This window comes from Heterodontus francisci, chromosome 38 (assembly GCF_036365525.1).
Source record: "Heterodontus francisci isolate sHetFra1 chromosome 38, sHetFra1.hap1, whole genome shotgun sequence".
NCBI lineage: Eukaryota > Metazoa > Chordata > Chondrichthyes > Heterodontiformes > Heterodontidae > Heterodontus > Heterodontus francisci.
The window spans coordinates 46226551-46249331 of NC_090408.1; the positions used below are offsets into that span (position 1 = coordinate 46226551).

General features: G+C 42.7%; 1 protein-coding gene across 1 annotated transcript in view; it reads right to left on the reverse strand.

The window, feature by feature from the left end:
* Window positions 1–19282, reverse strand: part of cilp (cartilage intermediate layer protein, nucleotide pyrophosphohydrolase) — a 90958-nt gene extending 71676 nt beyond the window's left edge. The window contains exons 1-2 of the mRNA XM_068017651.1: window positions 19011–19282; window positions 15217–15375 (exon numbers count right to left, since the gene is read on the reverse strand). Coding sequence (XP_067873752.1) covers window positions 15217–15277 — 61 coding nt within the window. The 5' untranslated portion in view covers window positions 15278–15375; window positions 19011–19282. The remainder of the gene's footprint in view (window positions 1–15216; window positions 15376–19010) is intronic.
* Window positions 19283–22781: the final 3499 nt, after the last annotated feature.

A 22781-nucleotide genomic window follows, 5' to 3' on the forward strand; every position in this document is an offset into this window, starting at 1 on the left:
TTTGGAAGGTGCCGTCAAAGGAGCCTTGGCAAATTGCTGCACTGCACCTTGTGTACAGTACACACGACAGTCACAGTGCGCCAGTGGTGCAGGGAGTGAATGTTTAAGGTGGTGGATATGTGACTATTTCTGGTGCACAGATCTTCAGCACTGCAGCTGGAATGTTATAAGGATCCATAGCCTTTGTGTAGCCAGTGAACTTAGTTGTTTCTTGATATCACGAAAATTAATTCGAATTGGCTGAAGACTGGTTTCTGTGATGCTGTGGATATGTAGTTAAAAAAACACAGAAGTTGTACAAAAGCTGTGATATTGGCTCCAGGCAGGCTGGATTGAAAGGACTGCTGACTCATCTTCATGGGTGAAACAAAGGACGAATCATTGTAAAAACTTGCATAACTCAGCTACTTTTAAAATAATGGGATTGTCAATCAGTTCACAAGCTGTATTTGAAGAAGCCTATTGTTGGCAAACAACCTCTCGAAAGGTTTGGTCCCAATCAAGGTGATTATAAAAATGTCCATGGGAAGGAAGCTCTCACTCTCCCTCACGGCTTCTTCCAGATTACGGCCTTTAATGCTTCCTTGTTCCTGAGAGGAGAACATGTGCAAAAAGTCTATAGGCTGAATTTTGTGCCGACAGCAAGATTCCTGGTGCTGGGCCGAGAAAGCGGGGGCAGCCCTAACTCGGCCATTCAGAGACCACCCTGTGCGAGATTCTACAGTGCCAGGCCAATTAACAGTCTGGTGCCGGGATCCCTGTCCCTTTAAAGATGGAGATCTGGCCTCCAACAGCTGGCAATCAATCAGCTCAGCAGTATAGGCAACGCCACTGGGAGCAGTGGCCACTGCTGTTACTGCAGAGGCCTTGGACCCAGGCCCAGTGCTGGAGCCTGGACCTCAGGGAAGTGAGGTGGGGTTGCTGTGGTCAGTCCAGCAGGCCCCAGCGAGTGGGGTGGGGTGGAGGGTGGTTGTTGAGTACAGGCGGAGGCACACCACCCCCCACCCCAACTTTGGCTCAATGTCAGCGGCAGGTGGAAGAGGCTCTTATATGGCTGTTAACAGGCCTCTTCTGGGCCTCCTGTGACATTTGGGCGGGAAGGCCATCTTCAGCCTATCCTACCCCCAACAAAATTGCATTGCGACGGGGAAGCGATGGGCTCGCCATCCTCCCACCTCCTGTCACAACTCCATGGGCCCCTTCCTGCCTCCTAGCCAGTCTCCAGAGGGCCCATAAAATTCAGCCCTATTTGTGGGCTTCGAGACACTCACAAGACCTCAACAAACCTCAAAGTCTGAGCCAAACCCAAGTATATGTAAAACTTTCTTTTACTATAATATAAGCTTTATTGATTGATTGATTCCTGGGATGACATGATTGTTCCATGAGAAGAAATTGAGTAGAATGGGCCGATACTCTCTGTCGTTTAGAAGAATGAGAGGTGATCTCATTGAAATGTATGAGATTCTAAGAGGACTTGACAGGGTAGATTCTGAGAAGATGTAACCCCTGGCTGGTGAGTCTAGGACCCGGGGACATAGTCTCAGGATAAGGTGACAACCATTTCAGACTGAGATGAGGAGAAATTTCGTAACTCATGGATGTGATTGGAATTCTCAACCCAAGAGGGCCGTAGATGCTGAGTTGTTTAGTATTTTTAAAAAACAGAGATCATAATCCTTCTTTGATATGGAAGTGGTGGCAGATGACAGGAGAATTGCAAATGGTACTGCCTTGTTCAAAACGGCTGCAGGGCATCCCCCAGAGCATCCTGAAGGGTGATAAGGCAGAGGTCATGGTACATGTTGGTACCAATAACATAGGTAGAAAGAGGGATGAGGTCTTGTATCAAGAATTCAGGGAGGTAGGCAGTAGACTAAAAAGCAGGATCTCTCAGGTTGTAATCTCTGGATTACTCCCAGTGCCACGTGCTAGCGAGTATAGAAATAGGAGAATAGCACAGATGAATGCGTGGCTTCAGAGCTGGTGCAGGAGGGAGGGTTTTAGATTCCTGGACCATTGGGACCATTTGTGGGGAAGGTGGGACCTGTACAAGCGGGATGGTCTACATCTGAACCAGAGGGGGAACTAACATCCTTTCTGGCAGGTTTGCTAGTGCTGTTGGGAAGAGTTTAAACTAATTTGGCAGGGGGAGGGGATGCAGACTCCGAGCAGAATAGGGACACAGCTAAACACAGGAAAGCAAACAAGTCAGAGGGAATACAACGGAAGTAAGTTTCAAGGGAGTAAGACCAGGATGGAAGGCCTCTACTTTAATGCCAGGAGTATTGCAGGTAAAATGGATGAGTTAAGGGCAATGATTGACACGTGGAATTGTGATACAGTAGCCATCACGGAGACATGGTTGAGGGAGGGGCAGGATTGGCAGCTCAATATCCCAGGATATAGAATCTTCAGGCGAGACAGAGGAGGGGGTAAAAGAGGAAGGGGCATTGCAATATTAGTTAAGGAGTCAGCTACTGCAGTAAGGAGAGATGATATCTTGGAGGGGGCATCAAATGAAGCTTTATGGGAGAGTTTAGGAATAAAAAATGGACAGCCACATTGCTCGGTGTTTATTATAGACCCCCAGATAGTCAGCGGGAAATTGAGGAGCAAATATGTGCGCAATTTGCAGAGGTGTGTAAAAATAATAGGGTAATTATATTAGGTGATTTCAACTTTCCCAACATTAATTGGGATAGTCATCGTGTTAAGGGCTTAGACGGAGTGGAGTTCTTAAAATGTATACAGGAGAACTTTTTAGCTCAATATGTAGAGAATCCAACAAGGGAGGGTGCAGTGCTGGACCTAATTCTTGGGAATAAAGCCAGACAGCTGGTTGATGTGTTGGTGGGGGAGCATTTTGGTGATAGTGACCATAACATGGTACAATTTAAGCTTGTTATGGAGAAAGAAATAGACAAGTTGCAAAAAAAGGTTTTGGATTGGGGGAGAGCGAGTTTTAGTAAAATAAGGCAGGATCTGGCCAAGGTAGACTGGAAAGAGTTACTTATCAGGAAATGTACAGAAGAGCAGTGGGGGCATTCAAAAAGGAAATTGGGAGGGTACAGGCCCAACATGTTCCCTCGAGGGTAATAGGTAGGAGCAACAAGCCCAGAGAACCATGGATGACCAGAAACATTCAGGGTATGATGATAAGGAAAAGAGAGGCTTTTAGCAAATACAAGGAGAGCAAATCAATGGAAGCATTAGTGGAGTATAGAAAGTGTAGGATGGAGCTTAAGAAAGCAATTAGGAGAACAAAGAGGAGATCTGAGAAAGCTCTGGCTGGTAAAAGTAGGGAAAATCCCAAGATATTCTATAAGTATATCAATGGGAAGAGGATAACCAGGGAAAGAGTAGGACCCATTAGGGACCAAGGGGGAAATTTGTGGGTGGAGCCAGAGGATATTGGTAGGGTGTTGAATGAATATTTCACATCTGTCTTCATCCAAGAGAATGAGGATGTAGATATGGAACTCAGAGAGAGACTGTGAGGTTCTTGAGCAAAATGTCATAGGGAGTGACAAGGTATTGGAGGTTTAGGAAGGCTTAAAAGTGGACAAATCTCCAGGTCCGGACGATTTGTGTCCCAGGATGCTGTGGGAGGCGAGGGTGGAGATTGCAGGGGCTCTGACTCCAATTTTTAATTCCTCTCTGGCCACGGGGGAGGTGCCGGAGGACTGGAGAACAGCTAATGTGGTCCCACTATTTAAGAAAGGTTGCAGAGATAAGCCAGGGAACTACAGAGCAGTGAGTCTCATGTCAGTGGTAGGGAAACTATTGGAGAAAATTCTGAAGGAGAGAATCTATCTCCACTTGGAGAGGCAAAATTTGATTAGGAATAGTCAGCATGGCTTTGTCAGAGGGAGGTCATGCCTAACAAATTTGATTGAATTTTTTGAGCATGTGACCAGGTGTGTCAATGAGGGTAGTGCAGTTGATGTAGTTTACATGGATTTCAGCAAAGCCTTTGACAAGGTCCCACATGGGAGACTTATCAAGAAAGCAAATGCACATGGGATACAAGGTAACTTGATAAGGTGGATTCAAAATTGGCTTAGCTGTAGGAGACTGAGTGATGACAGACGGCTGTTTTAGTGACTGGAAGCCAGTGTCCAGTGGAGTACCACAGGGATCTGTGCTGGGTCCCCTATTGTTTGTCATTTATATCAACGACATAGATGACTATGTGGGGGGTAGGATCAGTAAGTTTGCGGATGACACAAAGATTAGCCGAGTGGTTAACAGTGAGGTCTTGGGTTACAGGAAGATATAGACGGGATGGTCAAATGGGCAGAAAAGTGGCAGATGGAATTTAACGCTGAATACACTTTGGAAGGAGTAATGTGACACGGAAGTATTCAATGAATGGCCTGACACTGGGAAGTTCCGAGGAACAAAGGGACCTTGGCGTGTTTGTCCATAGATCTCTGAAGGCAGAAGGGCAGGTTAATAGGGTGGTGAAAAAGGCAGATGGTAAGGCCACAGCTGGAGTACTGTGTGCAATTCTGGTCGCCACATTATAGGAAGGATGTGATTACATTGGAGGGGGTGCAGAGACGATTCACCAGGATGTTGCCTGGAATGGAACATTTAAGCTATGAAGAGAGGTTGGATAGGCTTGGGTTGTTTTCACTGGAGCAGAGAAGACTGAGGGGTGACCTGATCGAGGTGTACAAGATTATGAGGGGCATGGACAGGGTGGATAGGGAGCAGCTGTTCCCCTTAGTTGAAGGGTCAGTTATGAGGGGTCACAAGTTTAAGGTGAGGGGTGGGAGGTTTAAGGGGGATTTGAGGAAGAACTTTTTTTACCCAGAGGGTGGTGACGGTCTGGAATGCCCTGCCTGGGAGGGTGGTAGAGGCGGGTTGCCTCACATCCTTTAAAAAGTACCTGGATGAGCACTTGGCACGTCATAACATTCAAGGCTATGGGCCAAGTGCTGGCAAATGGGATTAGGTAGACAGGTCAGGTGTTTTAATGCATCGGTGCAGACTCGATGGGCCGAAGGGCCTTTTCTGCACTGTATTGTTCTGTGATTCTGTGAAAAAAAGAGTGAAAGGATAAAGCCAATAACTACAGGCTGTCAGTTTAACCTCCTGGTGGGAATGCTTTTAGAAATGATAATCTGGGACAAAATTGTCATTGGGGTAAGTGTGGATTAATTAAGGAAAGTCAGCACGGATTTTTTTTTTAAACGGCAAATCGTGTTTAACTAACTTGAATGAGTTTTTTGATGAGGAAGCGAAGAGGGTTAATGAGGATTGATAAGGTTGTTGTGGTGTAAATGGACTTCCAAAAGGTGTACCACGTAACAGGGGCCTGGATTTTACGTCTGCCACTGAGATAGGCGGCAGATATAAACTGTGGCGATTCATTTAAATGGCTGGGGCAGACTGGCGCCCCACCCCCTGATGATGTGAAGCGGGCAGGCCGTCCGTTCCCCGGCAACAGCATCCGGCGGCACAGCGCAGGCATTGACGCCATTTTTAAAGGGCTTCAAGCCCTTACATTTAATTTGAATGTTTGAAGTTATATGAATTTTAAATTTATTTAAAGCACATCGATAAATGTTTCAAGACCCTCTCCCACGCCCCCAGTACCCAGACAGCTCATTCCTTGCCCTCTCCCCGCCCAAAATACTTACCTTTTATCTGGGGGGGATGCCACGAGGTCTTGCCGCTGTCAGCAATATGGGGCTGGGTCTTCCTGGTGTTGAGGCCCATGGCGGGCCTCTCTTGGAGGCATTTTCCAGGCCCCCCCCCCCCCCACCATGACCCCCGATGTCGGGGGGCTTGGTAAAATTCAGCCCAGGCGTGTCAGCAAAGTTGAAGCCCATGGAATAAAAGGGACAATGGCAGCATGGATATGAAATTGGCTGAGTGACCGAAAACAGAGAGTCGTGGTAAACGGTTGTTTCTCAGACTGGGAGAAGGTATACACTGGGGTTCTCCAGGGGTCAGTACTAGGCTTTTCATGATATATATTAACAACTTGGACTTGGATGTACAAGGCACAATTTCCAAATTTGCAAATGATATATTTGAGCTGCCTTTATGACAGAAAACAAGCAAATTCCAGGAGGATACCCTGATATTTAGCCAGCTGTGTGTTTAAGGTTGTATTTATTAACCTACATCAATTTGAAACTTTTACATGCTTCATGGTGTAAGATGTGAGCTTCTGCCTTAAAGTCTAAGAATAGAGAGAAGCTGAGTGCTGAGGAGAAGAATGAAGTGTAAGACACTCTGTCTAATTCTGTTAACACTTCATTTACCTACTTTATTTAAATAATTTATCTGTTGGTTTCGAGTCTGAGTCCCAGCCTGATAGAGTGTCTGCAGGCCAGTTTTTGGGGAGAATCATGGCAGCACATGATGGATCCAGTAGCTTGTGTTCAAGGGAAAGATTTTGTGTTATAATCCTGAGTTATCACGATTGTTTACCTTGATATTGCAGCAAAAAGATATGATTGCAGACCAGATCTGTTGTAGGGGGAACTGATAACACTGAATCCCAGAAAAACCTCACTTAAATAAAACTGGAATTGTGAAAATGAGATTGAACTTTTATTTAGTTTTGTGAAACTGTTAAATTACTGAATGGTCGTTGAGCTATTTGATGACATTTACAGTGTCAATTTCACTTAGTTGCTTAAATAACAAAACAAACAAAGAACAGTACAGCACAGGAACAGGCCATTCGGCCCTCCAAGCCTGCGCCGATCTTGATGCCTGCCTAAACTAAAACCTTCTGCACTTCCGGGGACCGTATCCCTCTATTCCCATCCTATTCATGTATTTGTCAAGATGTCTCTTAAACGTCGCTATCGTACCTGCTTCCACCACCTCCCCCGGCATCAAGTTCCAGGCACTCACCACCCTCTGTGTAAAGAACTTGCCTCGCACATCCCCTCTAAACTTTGCCCCTCTCACCTTAAACCTACGTCCCCTAGTAACTGACTCTTCCACCCTGGGAAAAGATTCTGACTATCCACTCTGTCCATGCCACTTATAACTTTGTAAACCTCTATCATGTCGCCCCTCCACCTCTGTCGTTCCAGTGAAAACAATCTGAGTTTTTCCAACCTCTCCTCATAGCTAGTGCCCTCCAGACCAGGCAACATCCTGGTAAACCTCTTCTGTACCCTCTCCAAAGCCTCCACGTCCTTCTGGTAGTGTGGCGACCAGAATTGCACGCAATATTCTAAGTGCGGCCTAACTAAAGTTCTGTACGGCTATCCTACAAATATGCTGAAAGCCTGAGGTTGTCTTTCTCAAACATAATCCTCAATTTCTTATCTAAGCGGAATAAAACCTGTGCTCAATAAACATTTAGAGGGATTAAGAAGAAACTGTCTCTGATGTTGCATATTGAGCTCATCTGCAAAATAAATTCATTGGTAACCCTGTCAAAGACTGATTAAAAATGCACAATCCCAAAATGCTAGTTACATTCCCAGAACTGAGTGTTCACAAGCGGAAGGATGTGTGGAAAGGCAGATCCCACAAGCTGTCGTAATGGCATTTAGAAGGATAGCTTGTTCGAACATTCTTACTGTACCTCAAGGGAAACAAAGATCTGCCAAAGAGCTATATTCCTCACTGATAAATTGTAGGTTATTTATAATGGATGAAACAGATGGGAGGAAAATTTAAAAAAAGTCAGTTCTGCTGAAACAAATCCCCAAGAAAGTGAAGATTTCTGCTGTTACATGAGGTTTATACCAACAGACGAATTAGGAGAAGAAGTAGGCCATTCGGCCCCTTGAGCCTGTTCCACCATTCAATAAGATCATGGCTGATCTGTTTGCGTTTCGAATTCCACACTCCCATCTACCCCCGATAACCTTTGATTCCCTTGCCTAACAAGAATCTATCTACCAACGTCTTAAAATTATTCAATGACCCCGCCTCCATCACCTTCTGAGGCAAAGTTCCAAAGTCGCACAACCCTCAGAGAAAAAAAATTCTCCTCATCTCTGTCCTAAAAGGGCGACACCTAATTTTAAAACAGTCCTCCTAGTTCTGGACTCATCCACAAGAGGAAATATGCTTTCCACATCCACCTTGTCAAGACCGTTTAGGATCTTATAAACTTCAATCAAGTCTCCCCTCATTCTTCTAAACTGCAGTGAAAATGAACCCAGTCTGTCCAGACTTTCCTCATAAGACAACACGTTCATTCCAGGTATCAATCTAGTAAACCTTCTCCAATGCATTTACATCATTCCTTAAATAAGGAGACGAAAACTACACACAGCATTCGGGATGTGGTCTCACCAATGCCCTGTATAACTGAAGCATAACATCCTTCCTTTTATATTCAGTTCCTCTCGTAAGTAAAACATTCCATTAGCCCTCTTTATTTCTTGCTGTACCTGTATACTAACTTTTTGTGACTCATGCGCTAGAACACCTAGATCCCTCTATACCTCGGAATTCTGCAGTCGTTCTCTGTTTAAGTAATACTCTGCTTTTTTATTCTTCCTATCAAAGTGAACAACTTCACATTTTCCCACATTATACTTTTTTCTCACTCACACAACCTATCTCTATCGGTCTGCAACCTCCTTATGTCCTCTTCACAACATACTTTCCTACCTATCTTTGTGTCATCTGCAAATTTAGCTACCATGCCATCGCTCCCCTCATCCAGGTCATTGATATAAACTGTAAAAAGTAGAGGCCCCAGCACAAACCCCTGCGGGAATCCATTCGTCACATTCTGCCAATCAAAAAAGGACCCTTTTATGCATACTCTGTTTTCTGCCAGCCAGCCAATTGTCTATCCATGCTAATATGTTACCCCCCTACACCATAAGCCCCTACTTTGCGCATAACCTTTTATGTGGCACCTTGTCAAATGCCTTCTGGAAATCCAAGTACACTATGTCAACGGGCTTCCCTTTATCCACAGCACATGCCACTCCTTCAAAGAACTCCAACAAAGTGGCTAAACATGATTTCCCTTTCACAAAACCATGCTGACTATTCCTGATTACCTTGAGTTTTTTTTAAGTGTCCAGCTATAACCTCCTTAATGATCGAATCTAACACCTTCCCCATGACAGACGTCAAGCTAACTGGCCTCTCGATACCAGTTTTCTGCCTTCCCGCCTTCTTGAATAGAGGGGTTATATTTGCTTTTTCCAGTCTGATGGAACTTTTCCAGAATCTAGCAAATTTTGAAAAATTAACACCAATGCATCTACTACCTCATTAGCCACCTCTTTTAAGACCTTAGGATGAAGTCCATCAGGACCTGGGGACTTGTCAGTCCGCAGCTCCATCAGTTTGCTCAGTACAGCTTCCCTGGTGATTGTAATTTCACCAAGTTCCTCTCTTCCTTCCACCTCCTGATTTACAGCTATTACTGAATGTTTTTTGTATCCTCTATAGTGAAGACAGAAGCAAAATTTGTTCATTGCATCTGCCATTTCCTTATTATCTACTATTAACTCCCCATTCTCACACTCTAGAGAACCAACACTCACTTTACTTACTCTTTTCATTTTTAAATACCTGTAGAAACTCTTCCTATCCGTTTTTACATTTCTAGCTAGCTCCCTCTCATACTCTAATTTCTTTCTCCTGATTAACCTTTTAGCCATTCTCTGCCATTCTTGATATTCTGATCAATCATCTGAACTGCCACTCATTTTTGCACAATAATATGCCTTTTCCTTAAGTTTGTTGCTTTACTTAACTTTAGTTAACCACGAATGGTGGGTCCTTCCCTTAGAATTTTTCTTTATAGTAGGAATATACTTTGTGATGAAACCACACCTGCCAATGGAAACATATCAATTTTGTCATATGGAACACTATTTGAACTTTTACTGAACATTGAAGATAACTTGTTTAAAATGACCACAGAGCTGAATGGCTGAAAACATGGCTGCATATTTGCATTCTAAGAGACAGCTGAATATAGAGACAATGGAAGTGCTTCCTGATTCAATGAGCAAGATTGGGCTGGGCAACAGTAATGATCCACATCTTGAGAGACCAAGGCGGACCTGTGAGGAGACAAGCACTGGCGAGCGGGAGTTCCAGCAGCTTAAAAGAGGCATACAGCACCGAAACAGGCCCTTCGGCCCACCAGGTCCGTGCCAACCATCAACCACCCATTTATACTAATCCTACATTAATCCCATTTTCGCTCTTACATCCCCGCCTTCCCTCAATTCTCCTACCACCTAACTACACTAGGGGCAATTTTTTTTACAATGGCCAATTTACCTATCAACCCGCAAGTCTTTGACATGTGGGAGGAAACCGGAGCACCTGGAGGAAACCCACGCGGTCACAGGGAGAACTTGCAAACTCCACACAGGCAGTACCCAGAATTGAACCCGGGTCGCTGGAGCTGTGAGGCTGCGGTGCCACCCTTTCACACACTCTCACAGGTACAGCGAGAGAGTTTCACGACTGACGTCACAGTTCAGAAAGTGACGCGTTGCAAGGGGAGGCAGCTGATTGGTAAGTAGGAACACATGGGTATTTCCACTCTTTTTTACTACTTTCAATAGCTGAAGTAAAAGTAAAGGTAGGGAATTTAGATTGTAGTAGTGGTCTTTGGAGTGGAATAAGGTCCATAGCGTAATCAGTACTCTAAATTAAAGGGTGTAACTAAGGAGCTTAATCTAAGGCTAAGTCATGGCAGGAGAGCTCAGCCCCTTGGCATGCTCCTCCTGCACTATGTGGGAAATCAGGGACACTTCCAGTGCAGGAAGTGTATCCATCTGCAGCTACTAGCTGACCGCATTGCGCAGCTGGAGCCATGGATGGATTCACTGTGGAGTATCCGCGATGCTGAGGACGTTTAGATAGCACGTTTAGGTTCGGTGCTGGGTCCCTTGCTGTTTGTAGTGTACATTAATGATTTAGATGTGAATACAGGAGGTATGATCAGTAAGTTCGCAGATGACATGAAAATTGGTGGTGTCGTAAATAGTGAGGAGGAAAGCCTTAGATTACAGGATGATATAGATGGGCAGAGCAGTGACAAATGGAATTTAATCCTGAGAAGTGTGAGGTGATGCATTTTGGGAGGACTAACAAGGCAAGGGAATATACAATGGTAGGGCCCGAGGAAGTACAGAGGGTCAGAGGGACCTTGGTGTACTTGCTCATAGATCACTGAAGGCAGCAGCATAGGTAGATAAGGTGGTTAGGAAGGCATATGGGATACTTGCCTTTATTAGCTGAGGCATAGAATATAAGAGCAGGGAGGTTATGATGGAACAAAAACAAGAAATGCTGGATTCACTCAGCAGGTCTGGCAGCATCTGTGGAAAGAGAAGCAGAGTTAACGTTTCGGGTCAGTGACCCTTCTTCGGAACGAAGAAGGGTCACTGACCCGAAACGTTAACTCTGCTTCTCTTTCCACAGATGCTGCCAGACCTGCTGAGTGAATCCAGCATTTCTTGTTTTTGTTTCAGATTTCCAGCATCCGCAGTATTTTGCTTTTATTTTAGAGGTTATGATGGAGCTGTGTAAAACACTGGTTAGACCATAGCTGGAGTACTGTGTACAGTTCTGGGCACCACACTATAGGAAGGATGTGATTGCACTGGAGAGGGTGCAGAGGGGATTCACCAGGATGTTGCCTGGGCTGGAGCATTTCAGCTATGAAGAGACACTGGATAGGCTGGGGTTGTTTTCCTTCGAGCAGAGGAGGCTGAGGGGAGATAGGATTGAGGTATACAAAATTATGAGGGGCATTGATAGGTTCGATAGGAAGAAATTTTTTTCCCTTAGCAGAGGGGTCAATAACCAGGGGGCATAGATGTAAGGTAAGGGGCAGGAGGTTTAGAGGGGATTTGAGGAAAACACTTTTCACCCAGAGGGTGGTTGGAATCTGGAACGCACTGCTTGAAGGGGTGGTAGAGGCAGGAACCCTCAAAACATTTAAGCAGTTTTTAGATGAGCACTTGAAATACCATAGCGTACAAGGCTACGGGCCAAGTGCTGGAAAATGGGATTAGAATAATTAGGTGCTTGATGGCCGGCACAGACACGATGGGCCGAAGGGCCTGTTTCTGTGCTGTATAACTTTATGACTCTATGACTATATTGTCTGTGTAAGAGCCGGCACTCCACCCCATCCCCACCCCCCCGAGTGTGTCAATTGAACATAACTTGTTTAAAAAGACCATAGAGCTGAATGGCTGAAAACATGGCTGCACATTTGCATTCTGAGAGACAATTGAATAGAAAGACAATGGAAATGTTCCCTGATTCAATGAGAAAGATTGGGCTCGGCAACAATGATGATCCACATCTTGTCTGTGTAAGACCCAGCACTCCACCCCCCACCGAGCATGTCTAGTAAGCTTTGAAAAATCAACAACCCTCACAGGTGATGCTGTTTCAAACAAAGAGCTGGTCACATGACTAACCTGCTGGCCAACCTGGGAATTGATTGAATTGTGCCTCACTGAAAGGTTTGGGGAAACTACAATTGAACTCTCTCCAGCAAGGTTCTAGGGACCCATGGAAGCAGCTTAAGAGAACTTCTTCAGTCTCTGGTACCAGCAAAACACATTTGAAAGTTTGCACTGGGCCCCAGCAAGAACTGCAAGACTTAACTCCAATCAAGGTCTTTACATCCAAACAAAAACAGTAACAGAATGCCATCTATTACTCCAAATCCTCCCCCTTTAATTCTTTCTCCTCCTCTGTATCTATTTGTGTGTGTGTTTATCTCGTATGCATGCGAGCATGGTTGTGTCACATATTTTTAGTAATTTTTATCTGAGTTAGAGTGTTAAGGTTAATAAACTTATCTCCTGTTTAAGCCCACGAAAGCCTGTCTGATTGCTCTCTGATTATAATTGTATACGAGCCAATGAGCAAAGACTCACTGAGGTGAAGCGAAAAACATTGGGTTTTTAAAAGTTAAGCCCTGTTACGGCCAAAACAGGAAAGGGGCAGGAGGGGAGCCTGAGGCCCCTTCCTCACCCAGACATAACAACCTATTCTGAGCATTCTGAAATATCCCCTTAAATGTCTGCCACTGCTTCTCTATTAATCTAACTCCTAGCCTAGTAACCCAGTTCACTTCAGCTAGCTCAGCTTTCATGCCCACATAGTTGCCCTTATTCAAGTTTAAAATATTAGTCTTAGAGTCACTCTTCTCTCTTTCAAACTGGATGTAAAATTCAATCGTATTGTGATTGTTGCTATCTAGAGGTGCCTTTACTCTGAGGTCATTAATTAATCCTGTCACATTACACAATACCAAATCCCAAAGCCATCTCTCACTGGGATTAACTTCCCTTTTAGTTAAAAAAGAACAAATGTCTGCATTACTCTATAAATTAACAACTCACCAAAAGCAAGATTTGATATGAAGTTTGAGCAGATTTTGGTTCAATACTCTAACACTCACAGCCCCTTCCCCCAGTCTCTACATTCGTCCCCCACAACCCCTGCCGACCCCCTCCCCAGGTCTCTATACCCACCCACATTGACCACTATCTTTACCTGCTCTCCTCCGCCCAGCCTCTACACTCGCCCTCTCCGCCTGGTCTCTACAGTTGCCCAGTCTCTGCATTCACTCCCTCATCAGGTTTCTACACTTGCCCCATCACCTGGCCTTAACACACACACACTCACCTGTTCTCTGCAAAAGGTAAGTAACTTACCCGAATGCAGAGGCAGGTGGAGCAAGAATCCCAACCCCAAAATAAAGGACCTCATCGATGCTCCTGCTCCCACAATTACTTTCAACCCCCCCAAAGGTCTCAAACCCCCTCATCATTCCCAATCCCCTGCTCCCTCTCCTCTCCTATCTTTGACCACTCTCCCTGCTCCCCAAACTCCTCCCCATCTCTGTGTGCTCACCCCTCCCTCTCTCCACCTCCTTCTCTGATTCCCTTCACCACCATAAAACTCAGCCTGTTAACTAGGCCTTCGGTTGTCCTTTTCTTAGTCTCCTTCAGTTCCATCCATTTATTCTTCTACCTTTGTGAAGAATTGGGGACATTTTTCTATGTTAAAGGAGCTTTATAAATGCAAGTTTCTTGTTCTTTTGGTCAGTTCGGGTACTTCATTACAGGAAGGATGTGATCATACTAGAGAGGGTACAGCGGAGATTTACGAGGATGTTATCAGGACTGGAAAATTGTAGCTACAAGGATAGGCTGGGGGCTGTTTCTTTGGAACAGAGGAAGCTGAGGGAGATTTAATTGAGGTGTATAAAATTATAAGGGAAGGACCTATTTTCTTTAGCAGGGAGGTAAATAACTGAGGGGGCATAAATTTAATGTAATTGGTAGAAGGATTAGAGGGGAGTTGAGGAGACATTTTTTCACCCAGAGGGTGGTGGAAATCTGGAACTCACTGCCTGAAAGGGTGGTAGATGCAGAAACCCTCATTGCATTTAAAAATTACTTGGATATGCACACTTGAAGTGCTGTAACTTACAGGGCTACGGACCAAGGGCTGGAAAGTGATATTAGGCTGGTTTTCTCTTTTTCAGATGGCACAGACACAACACTGAATGGCCTCCTTTTGAGCAGTAAATGTTCTATGTCTCTGTATTTCACACACCTTGGAGCGAAGGTATGAAAATAGCAGCAACAGTATTCAAGCCCTGGATTCTTTTCAGTTTAAATTTCTTACTTAGGCTTTGAATGGTTAGGGAAATACTGACAGTTCTTCTAAAATGTTTACACAAATCTGCAGCTCATTTGTAATTCTCATCATTATGGTGTTTATTTGTTTAAAAATGCCTGGAAATCTTTGCTGCCTGTGTGAGAGGGATTATATTTTAAACATCAGTTTAGTATAAGTTTCTATTGAGAAATAATTTAAAATAAAATGATGCGCAGACTAGAAGTTGGATCTTCATAAGGATGGTGTTGGGTTGTCGATTGTGTCGCTGCTCAGATAAAATCCTTGCTGAGATTAAAGGGCAAGTAAGAAGAGAAAATAACAAGTGAACTGTGAAAAAAAAAACATGAATATTTTCTGGATTATGAACTTTTGGAACTGCAAATATCGCTATATTACAGGAAAACTTTAAAAACTTGGTTAATAGGGAATACATATAATAGTTATTTGAAAGGTAAGATATTTAACTGTCAGGTGATGGCTGAAATGCATCCAAGGATTTAAGTTTTGTATGAAAAACATAGTCACGTTCCTGAAATGAAAAGGTCGCAAAAGAGCAAGAAAGATCAGTGACAACTTGATACTGACCTTGTGATAAACTGAAAACCATCCCAAATAAGAGAAGGATTGTGGCCCAATTTGAGTGCATTTCTTTATCTCTGATCTTACAATAGGTGCAGGTTAAACGTATCTTGTAGATTGTGGATCGTTAGACAGCACCGAATAAATGCAGTCAGCAGCAATTCCCTAATAAAAAAAAACAAAATATTGAGGATGGTGGAAATCTGAAATAAGAACAGAAAATGCTGGAAACACTCAGCAGCTCAGGCAGCATCTGTGGAAAGAGAAACAGTTAATGGCCTAACTACATATGAACATACAAATTAGGAGCAGGAGTAGGCCATTCGGCCCCTCGAGCCTGCTCCACCATTTGATAAGGTCATGGCTGACCTGATTGCAGCCTCAATCCGACTTTCCTGTCTATCTGTTATAACATTTGACTCCCTTGTCAATCAAGAATCTATCTAACGTAGCCTTAAAAATATTCAAAGACCCTGCTTACACTGCTCTCTGGGGAAGAGAATTCCACAGACAAATGACCTCTGAGAGAAAAAAAAATCTCCTCATCTCTGTCTTAAATGGGAGACCCCTAATTTTTAAACTGTGTCCCCTAGTTCTAGTCTCTCCCATAAGGGGAAAACATCCTCTCTGCATCCACCCTGTCAAGTCCCCTCAGGATCTTTATATGTTTCAATAAAATCACCTTTCATTCTTCTAAACTCCAATGGATACAGGCCCAACCTGTCCAATCTTTTCTCAAGATAAGCCCATCATTCCAGGAATCAATCAAATGACCCTTCTCTGAACTGCTTCTAATACAATTATATCCTTTCTTAAGTAAGGAGACCAAAACTGTGTCCAGTACTCCAAATGTGGTCTCACCAATGCCCTTTATAACTGTAGCAAAACTTTATTTTGCCTTCCTAATCACTTGCTGTACCTACATACTAACTTTTTGTGAATCATGTTGCAGGACACTCAGCTCCCTCTGTACCATAGAGTTCTGCAATCTCTCTCCATTTAAATATATACTGCTTTTCTTTTCTTCCTGCCAAAGTGGACAATCTCACATTTTCCCACATTATACTCCAGCTGCCAAATATTTGCCCACTCACTTAATCTATCTTTATCTCTTTGCAGACTCTATGTCCTCTTCACAGCTTACTGTTACAATTTACCTACCTTTGTGTCATCAGCAAATTTAGCAACCATATATTTGGTTCTTTCATCCAAGTTATTGATATAAATTGTAAATAGTTGAAGCCTCAGCACTGATCCCTGTAGCACTCCACTAGTTACAGCTTGCCAACCTGAAATTGCCCCAGTTAACCCTACTCTCTGCTTCCTGATAGCTAACCAATCCTCTATCCATGATAATATGTTACCCCCTACACCGTGAGCTCTTATTTTGTTTTGTAACCTTTGATGTGGCACTTTATCAAATGCCTTTTGGAAATCCAAGTACACCACATCTACAGTTCCCCTTTATCTGCCTTGCTTGTTGTTTCCCCAAAGAACTCTATTTCCCTTTCACAAAACCATGTTGACTCCGCCTGATCATATTAAAAGTTTCTAAATGCACTTTAATAACAGATTCTAGCATTTTCCCTATGACAGATGCTAACTGGCCTACGTTTTCTGTTTTCCTCCTTTCTTGTATAGAGGAATTACATTTGCTATTTTCCAATCTGGTGGGACCTTCCCAGAATTTAGGGAAAATTAGAACCAATGCATCTACTACCTTAGCAGCTACTTCTTTTAAGACCCTAGGATACAGGCCATCAGGTCAAAGAACAAAGAACAGTACAGCACAGGAACAGGCCATTCGGCCCTCCAAGCCTGCGCCGATCTTGATGCCTGCCTAAACTAAAACCTTCTGCACTTCCGGGGACCATATCTCTCTATTCCCATCCTATTCATGTATTTGTCAAGACGCCTCTTAAATGTCGCTATCGTACCTGCTTCCACCACCTCCCCCGGCAGCAAGTTCCAGGCACTCACCACCCTCTGTGTAAAGAACTTGCCTCGCACATCTCCTCCAAACTTTGCCGCTCTCAGCTTAAACCTATGTCCCCTAGTAACTGACTCTTCCACCCTGGGAAAAAGCTTCTGACTATCCATTCTGTCCATGCCACTCATAACTTTGTAAACCTCTATCATGTCGCCCCTCCACCTCCGTCGTTCCAGTGAAAACAATCCGAGTTTATCCAACCTCTCCTGGGGACTTGTCTGCCTTTAGTTCTAATAGTATTCTCAGTACCCTTTCCCTGGTGATTGTAATTATTTTCAGGTTCCTCCGTCCCTTTCAGCTCTTGATTTACAAGTATTTCTGGGATGTTACTTGTGTCTTCTACAGTAAAGGCAGACACAAAATATCTGTTTAACACTTCTGCCATTTCTTTAATTCCCCAGACTCACCGTCAAGAAGACCAATGTTCACTTTAGTTACTCTTTCTTTTTAAATACTTAGATAAGATAGGTGCTTAATGGCTGGCATAGATACAATGGGCCGAAGGGCCTGTTTCTGTGCTGTATAACTCTATGACACTTAATAACTGTTTTTATATTTTTAGCTGGCTTTTTATCATACTATAATTTCTCCCTTTTTTGTCAATCTTTGCTGGCCTTTAAATTCTGTCCAATCTTCTGATCTACCACTGATCTTCACAGAGTTGTATGTTTTTTCTTTATATTTGATACTATCCTTAACGTCCTTAGTTAGTCACAGATGGTGCATCCTTCTCCTAGTGTTGTTCTTTCTCACTGGAATACATCCTTGCAGAGTGTTAGGAAATATCACCTTACATGTCTGCTACTGCATCTCTACTGACCTTCCCTTTAACCTAATTTCCCATTTCATTTTAGCCAGCACTGTCTTCGTACCCTTGAAACAGAGGGGATAGATGAGTGGGGAGGGGGGGGTGCAGTGATGGGGGAAGGGACCACAGGGGTGGAGAGTGATGGGGGAAGAGATCGTGGGGACGGTGAGATGGTAGTTAGAGATCGGGGATGCTGGTAATGATTCTGCTGTTGCCATTTACAACTCCTCGGGACCCATCTTCCGTTTTTTTTTTGACCCATTACCATTTCTTTTTGCAGTACACCATCATCACCCGCTTTGCCATTTCATCTCTCCTCCCTTCCACCCTATCCCCTGTGGGAAAAAGGCATTGAAGTGGATGATCAGCCATGATGGTATTGAATGGCAGAGCAGGCTCGATGGGCTGAATGGCCTTTTCCTGCTCCTATGTTCCTCCCTTCCACCCTATCACAGACCTTCCCGTTTTGTTCTTTCCTCCATATTTTCCGGCTTCTGTACTTCTTTAAAACCTGTTACTTCTTTAACCTTTTCCAGTTCTGATGAAAGGTCATTGAGTTGAAACACTAACTTTATTTTTCTCTCCACAGATGCAGCCAGAGCTGCTGAGTATTTCCTTCTTAATAAACCTATGGTTACAATCCGGCCTTAACTCCTTTTACACAAGAACAGCGGACGACTGGAAATTTCTCAATGTTTAATTTTATAAAGGGTCTGAACTTCATGTTGTGACACATTCAGCACTGGTACAATTCTGTGATTCAACACTTGGGACAAGGTTGCTCTGAAGATATCGCAGCAGTTTCTGTTTCCGAAGACCGAAGCCGGTCGCATCCCGTTTAAAGCGGCAAGTCTCTAAAAGTGAATACAGAATTCCCGGTTCCCCAATCTCAGGCTGATATTCAGCTCACAACTCCAGACTATTCTTCCGGAATCCTGTTCTAGTTTTAGCTAAAAGTAGAAACTAAAAGTTGTAATAGTAGAAAGGAACAGCAAAGCTCACCTTTAAAGTCAGATATCCAACATCCCGTTGCAACAATCCTGTAGATTTGCAATTATATAGGGTTTGGGATCTCGGGTCACGCCCAGGAGAAATAACACCTGCCGTGAACGAAAACAGGAGGACCGCCTCCAAAAATAAAGTCATTATTTTTGATCAAAGAGTGAGCCTTGCCGAACAGTTGTGGGAAACTGCTGCATCATAAAAAACCTCGAACAAAGACTGTTAGGAGCTTATAAATCAACAAATCAAGAGAGACTGCAGCAATGGGTTCAGAATCAAAAACAGTGCGGAAACAGAGAGAGACTGCGGATACAGAGGGTTGATGTGATGTACGTAGACTTCAAAAAGGCGTTTGATAAAGTGTGTACGGGACCCTGAGCTTGATAAATAGAGGCATAGAGTACAAAAGCAAGGCGGTTATGGTAAATCTTTATAAAACATTGGTTCAGCCTCAATGGTATTGTGTCCAATTCTAGGCACCACACTTTAAGAAGGAAGTGAAGACATCAGAGAGGATGCAGGAAAGATTGAATAGAATGGTTCCAGGGATGAAGGACTGAAGCTACATGAATAGATTACAGAAGCTAGTGCTGTTCTCTTTTAAAGAAGAGAAAGTTTAGAGGACATTTGGTCGAGATGTTCAATGGCAGGGTCAAGAACCAGAGGACACCGATTTGGAATCAAGAGAAATCTTACACTTTAGGGACATTTTAACCATAGCCAGACTCATCATAGAATTAGTTACAAACACTTGTTTGTAACACTACACTACTGTACTCTTAAACAATACATTACTGTACCCTAAACACTACACTACTGTACTCTTAAACACTACGTTACTGTACCCCTAAACACTACACTACTGTACTCTTAAATACTTAATTACTGTACCCTAAACACTACACTACTGTACACTTAAACAATAAATTACTGTACCCTAAACACTACACTACTGTACACTTAAACAATAAATTACTGTACCCTAAACACTACACTACTGTACACTTAAATACTTAATTACTGTACCCTAAACACTACACTACTGTACTCTTAAACAATAAATTACTGAACCCTAAACACTACACTACTGTACACTTAAACAATACATTACTGTACCCTAAACACTACACTACTGTACACTTAAATACTTAATTACTGTACCCCTTAAACACTACACTATTCTATCCCTAAACACTACACTACTGTACTCTTAAACACTACGTTACTGTACCCTAAACACTACACTACTGTACTCTTAAACACTACGTTACTGTACCCTAAACACTACACTACTGTACTCTTAAACAATAAATTACTGAACCCTAAACACTACACTACTGTACACTTAAACACTAAATTACTGTACCCTAAACACTACACTACTGTACACTGAAATATTTAATTACTGAACCCCTTAAACACTACACTACTCTGTCCCTAAACACTACATTACTGTACTCTTAAATACTTAATTACTGAACCCCTTAAACACTACACTACTCTTAAGTACTTAATTACTGAACCCCTTAAACACTACACTATTCTATCACTAAACACTACATTAGTGTACACTTAAATACTTAATTACTGAACCCCTTAAACACTACACTACTCTATCCCTAAACACTACATTAGTGTACACTTAAATACTTAATTACTGAACCCCTTAAACACTACACTACTCTATCCCTAAACACTACATTACTGTACCCCTAAACACTACACTACTGTACTCTTAAATACTTAATTACTGTACCCCTAAACACTACACTATTCTATCCCTAAACAGTACACTACTGTACCCTTAAACACTACATTACTGTACCCCTAAACACTACACTATTCTATCCCTAAACACTACACGACTGTACCCTTAAACACTACATTACTGTACCCCTAAACACTACATTACTGTACACTTAAATACTTAATTACTGAACCCCTTAAACACACTACTGTACTCTTAAACACGACATTACTGTACTCTTAAATACTACATTACTGTACCCCTAAACACTACACTACTGTACTCTTAAATACTTAATTACTGAACCCCTTAAACACACTACTGTACTCTTAAACACGACATTACTGTACTCTTAAATACTACATTACTGTACCCCTAAACACTACATTACTGTACACTTAAATACTTAATTACTGAACCCCTTAAACACACTACTGTACTCTTAAACACGACATTACTGTACTCTTAAATACTACATGACTGTACCCCTAAACACTACATTACTGTACACTTAAATACTTAATTACTGAACCCCTTAAACACACTACTGTACTCTTAAACACGACATTACTGTACTCTTAAATACTACATTACTGTACCCCTAAACACTACATTACTGTACCCCTAAACACGACAATACTGTACACTTAAATACTTAATTACTGAACCCCTTAAACACTACGCTACTGTACTCTTAAACACTACATTACTGTACCCCTAAACACTACACTACTGTACTCTTAAATACTTAATTACTGTACCCCTAAACACTACACTACTGTACTCTTAAACACTACACTACTGTACCCCTAAACACTACACTACTGTACTCTTAAATACTGAATTACTGTACCCCTTAAACACTACATTATTCTATCCCTAAACACTACATTACTGTACCCCTAAACACTACACTACTGTACTCTTAAACACTACATTATTCTATCCCTAAACACTACACTACTGTACTCTTAAATACTTAATTACTGTACCCCTTAAACACTACATTATTCTATCCCTAAACACTACACTACTGTACCCTTAAACACTACATTACTGTACCCCTAAACACTGCATTACTGTACCCCTAAACACTACACTACTGTACACTTAAACACTACATTACTGTACCCCTAAACACTACACTACTGTACTCTTAAACACTACGTTACTGTACCCCTAAACACTACACTACTGTACTCTTAAATACTTAATTATTGTACCCCTTAAACACTACACTATTCTATCCCGAAACACTACACTACTGTACTCTTGTGTGTGTGGAATCAGAGGAGATAGGGGAAGTGTTAAATGAATATTTTGCGTCAGTATTTACAGTAGAGAAAGAAAATGTTGTTGAGGAGAATACTGAGATACAGACTACTAGGCTAGATGGGATTGAGGTTTACAAGGAGGAGGTGTTATCAATTTTGGAAAGTGTGAAAATAGATAAGTCCCCTGGGCCAGATGGGATTTATCCTAGGATTCTCTGGGAAGCTAGGGAGGAGATTGCAGAGCCTTTGTCCTTGATCTTTATGTCGTCATTGTCGACAGGAATAGTGCCGGAAGACTGGAGGATAGCAAATGTTGTCCCCTTGTTCAAGAAGGGGAGTAGAGACAGCCCTGGTAATTATAGACCTGTGAGCCTTACTTTGGTTGTGGGTAAAATGTTGGAAAAGGTTATAAGAGATAGGATTTATAATCATCTTGAAAAGAATAAGTACATTAGAGATAGTCAGCACGGTTTTGTGACGGGCAGGTCGTGCCCCACAAACCTTATTGAGTTTTTCGAGAAGGTGACCAAACAGGTGGATGAGGGTAAAGCAGTGGATGTGGTGTATATGGATTTCAGTAAGGCATTTGATAAGGTTCCCCACGGTAGGCTATTGCAGAAAATACGGAAGTATGGGGTTGAAGGTGATTTAGAGCTTTGGATCAGAAATTGGCTAGCTGAAAGAAGACAGAGGGTGGTGGTTGATGGCAAATGTTCATCCTGGAGTTTAGTTACTAGTGGTGTACTGCAA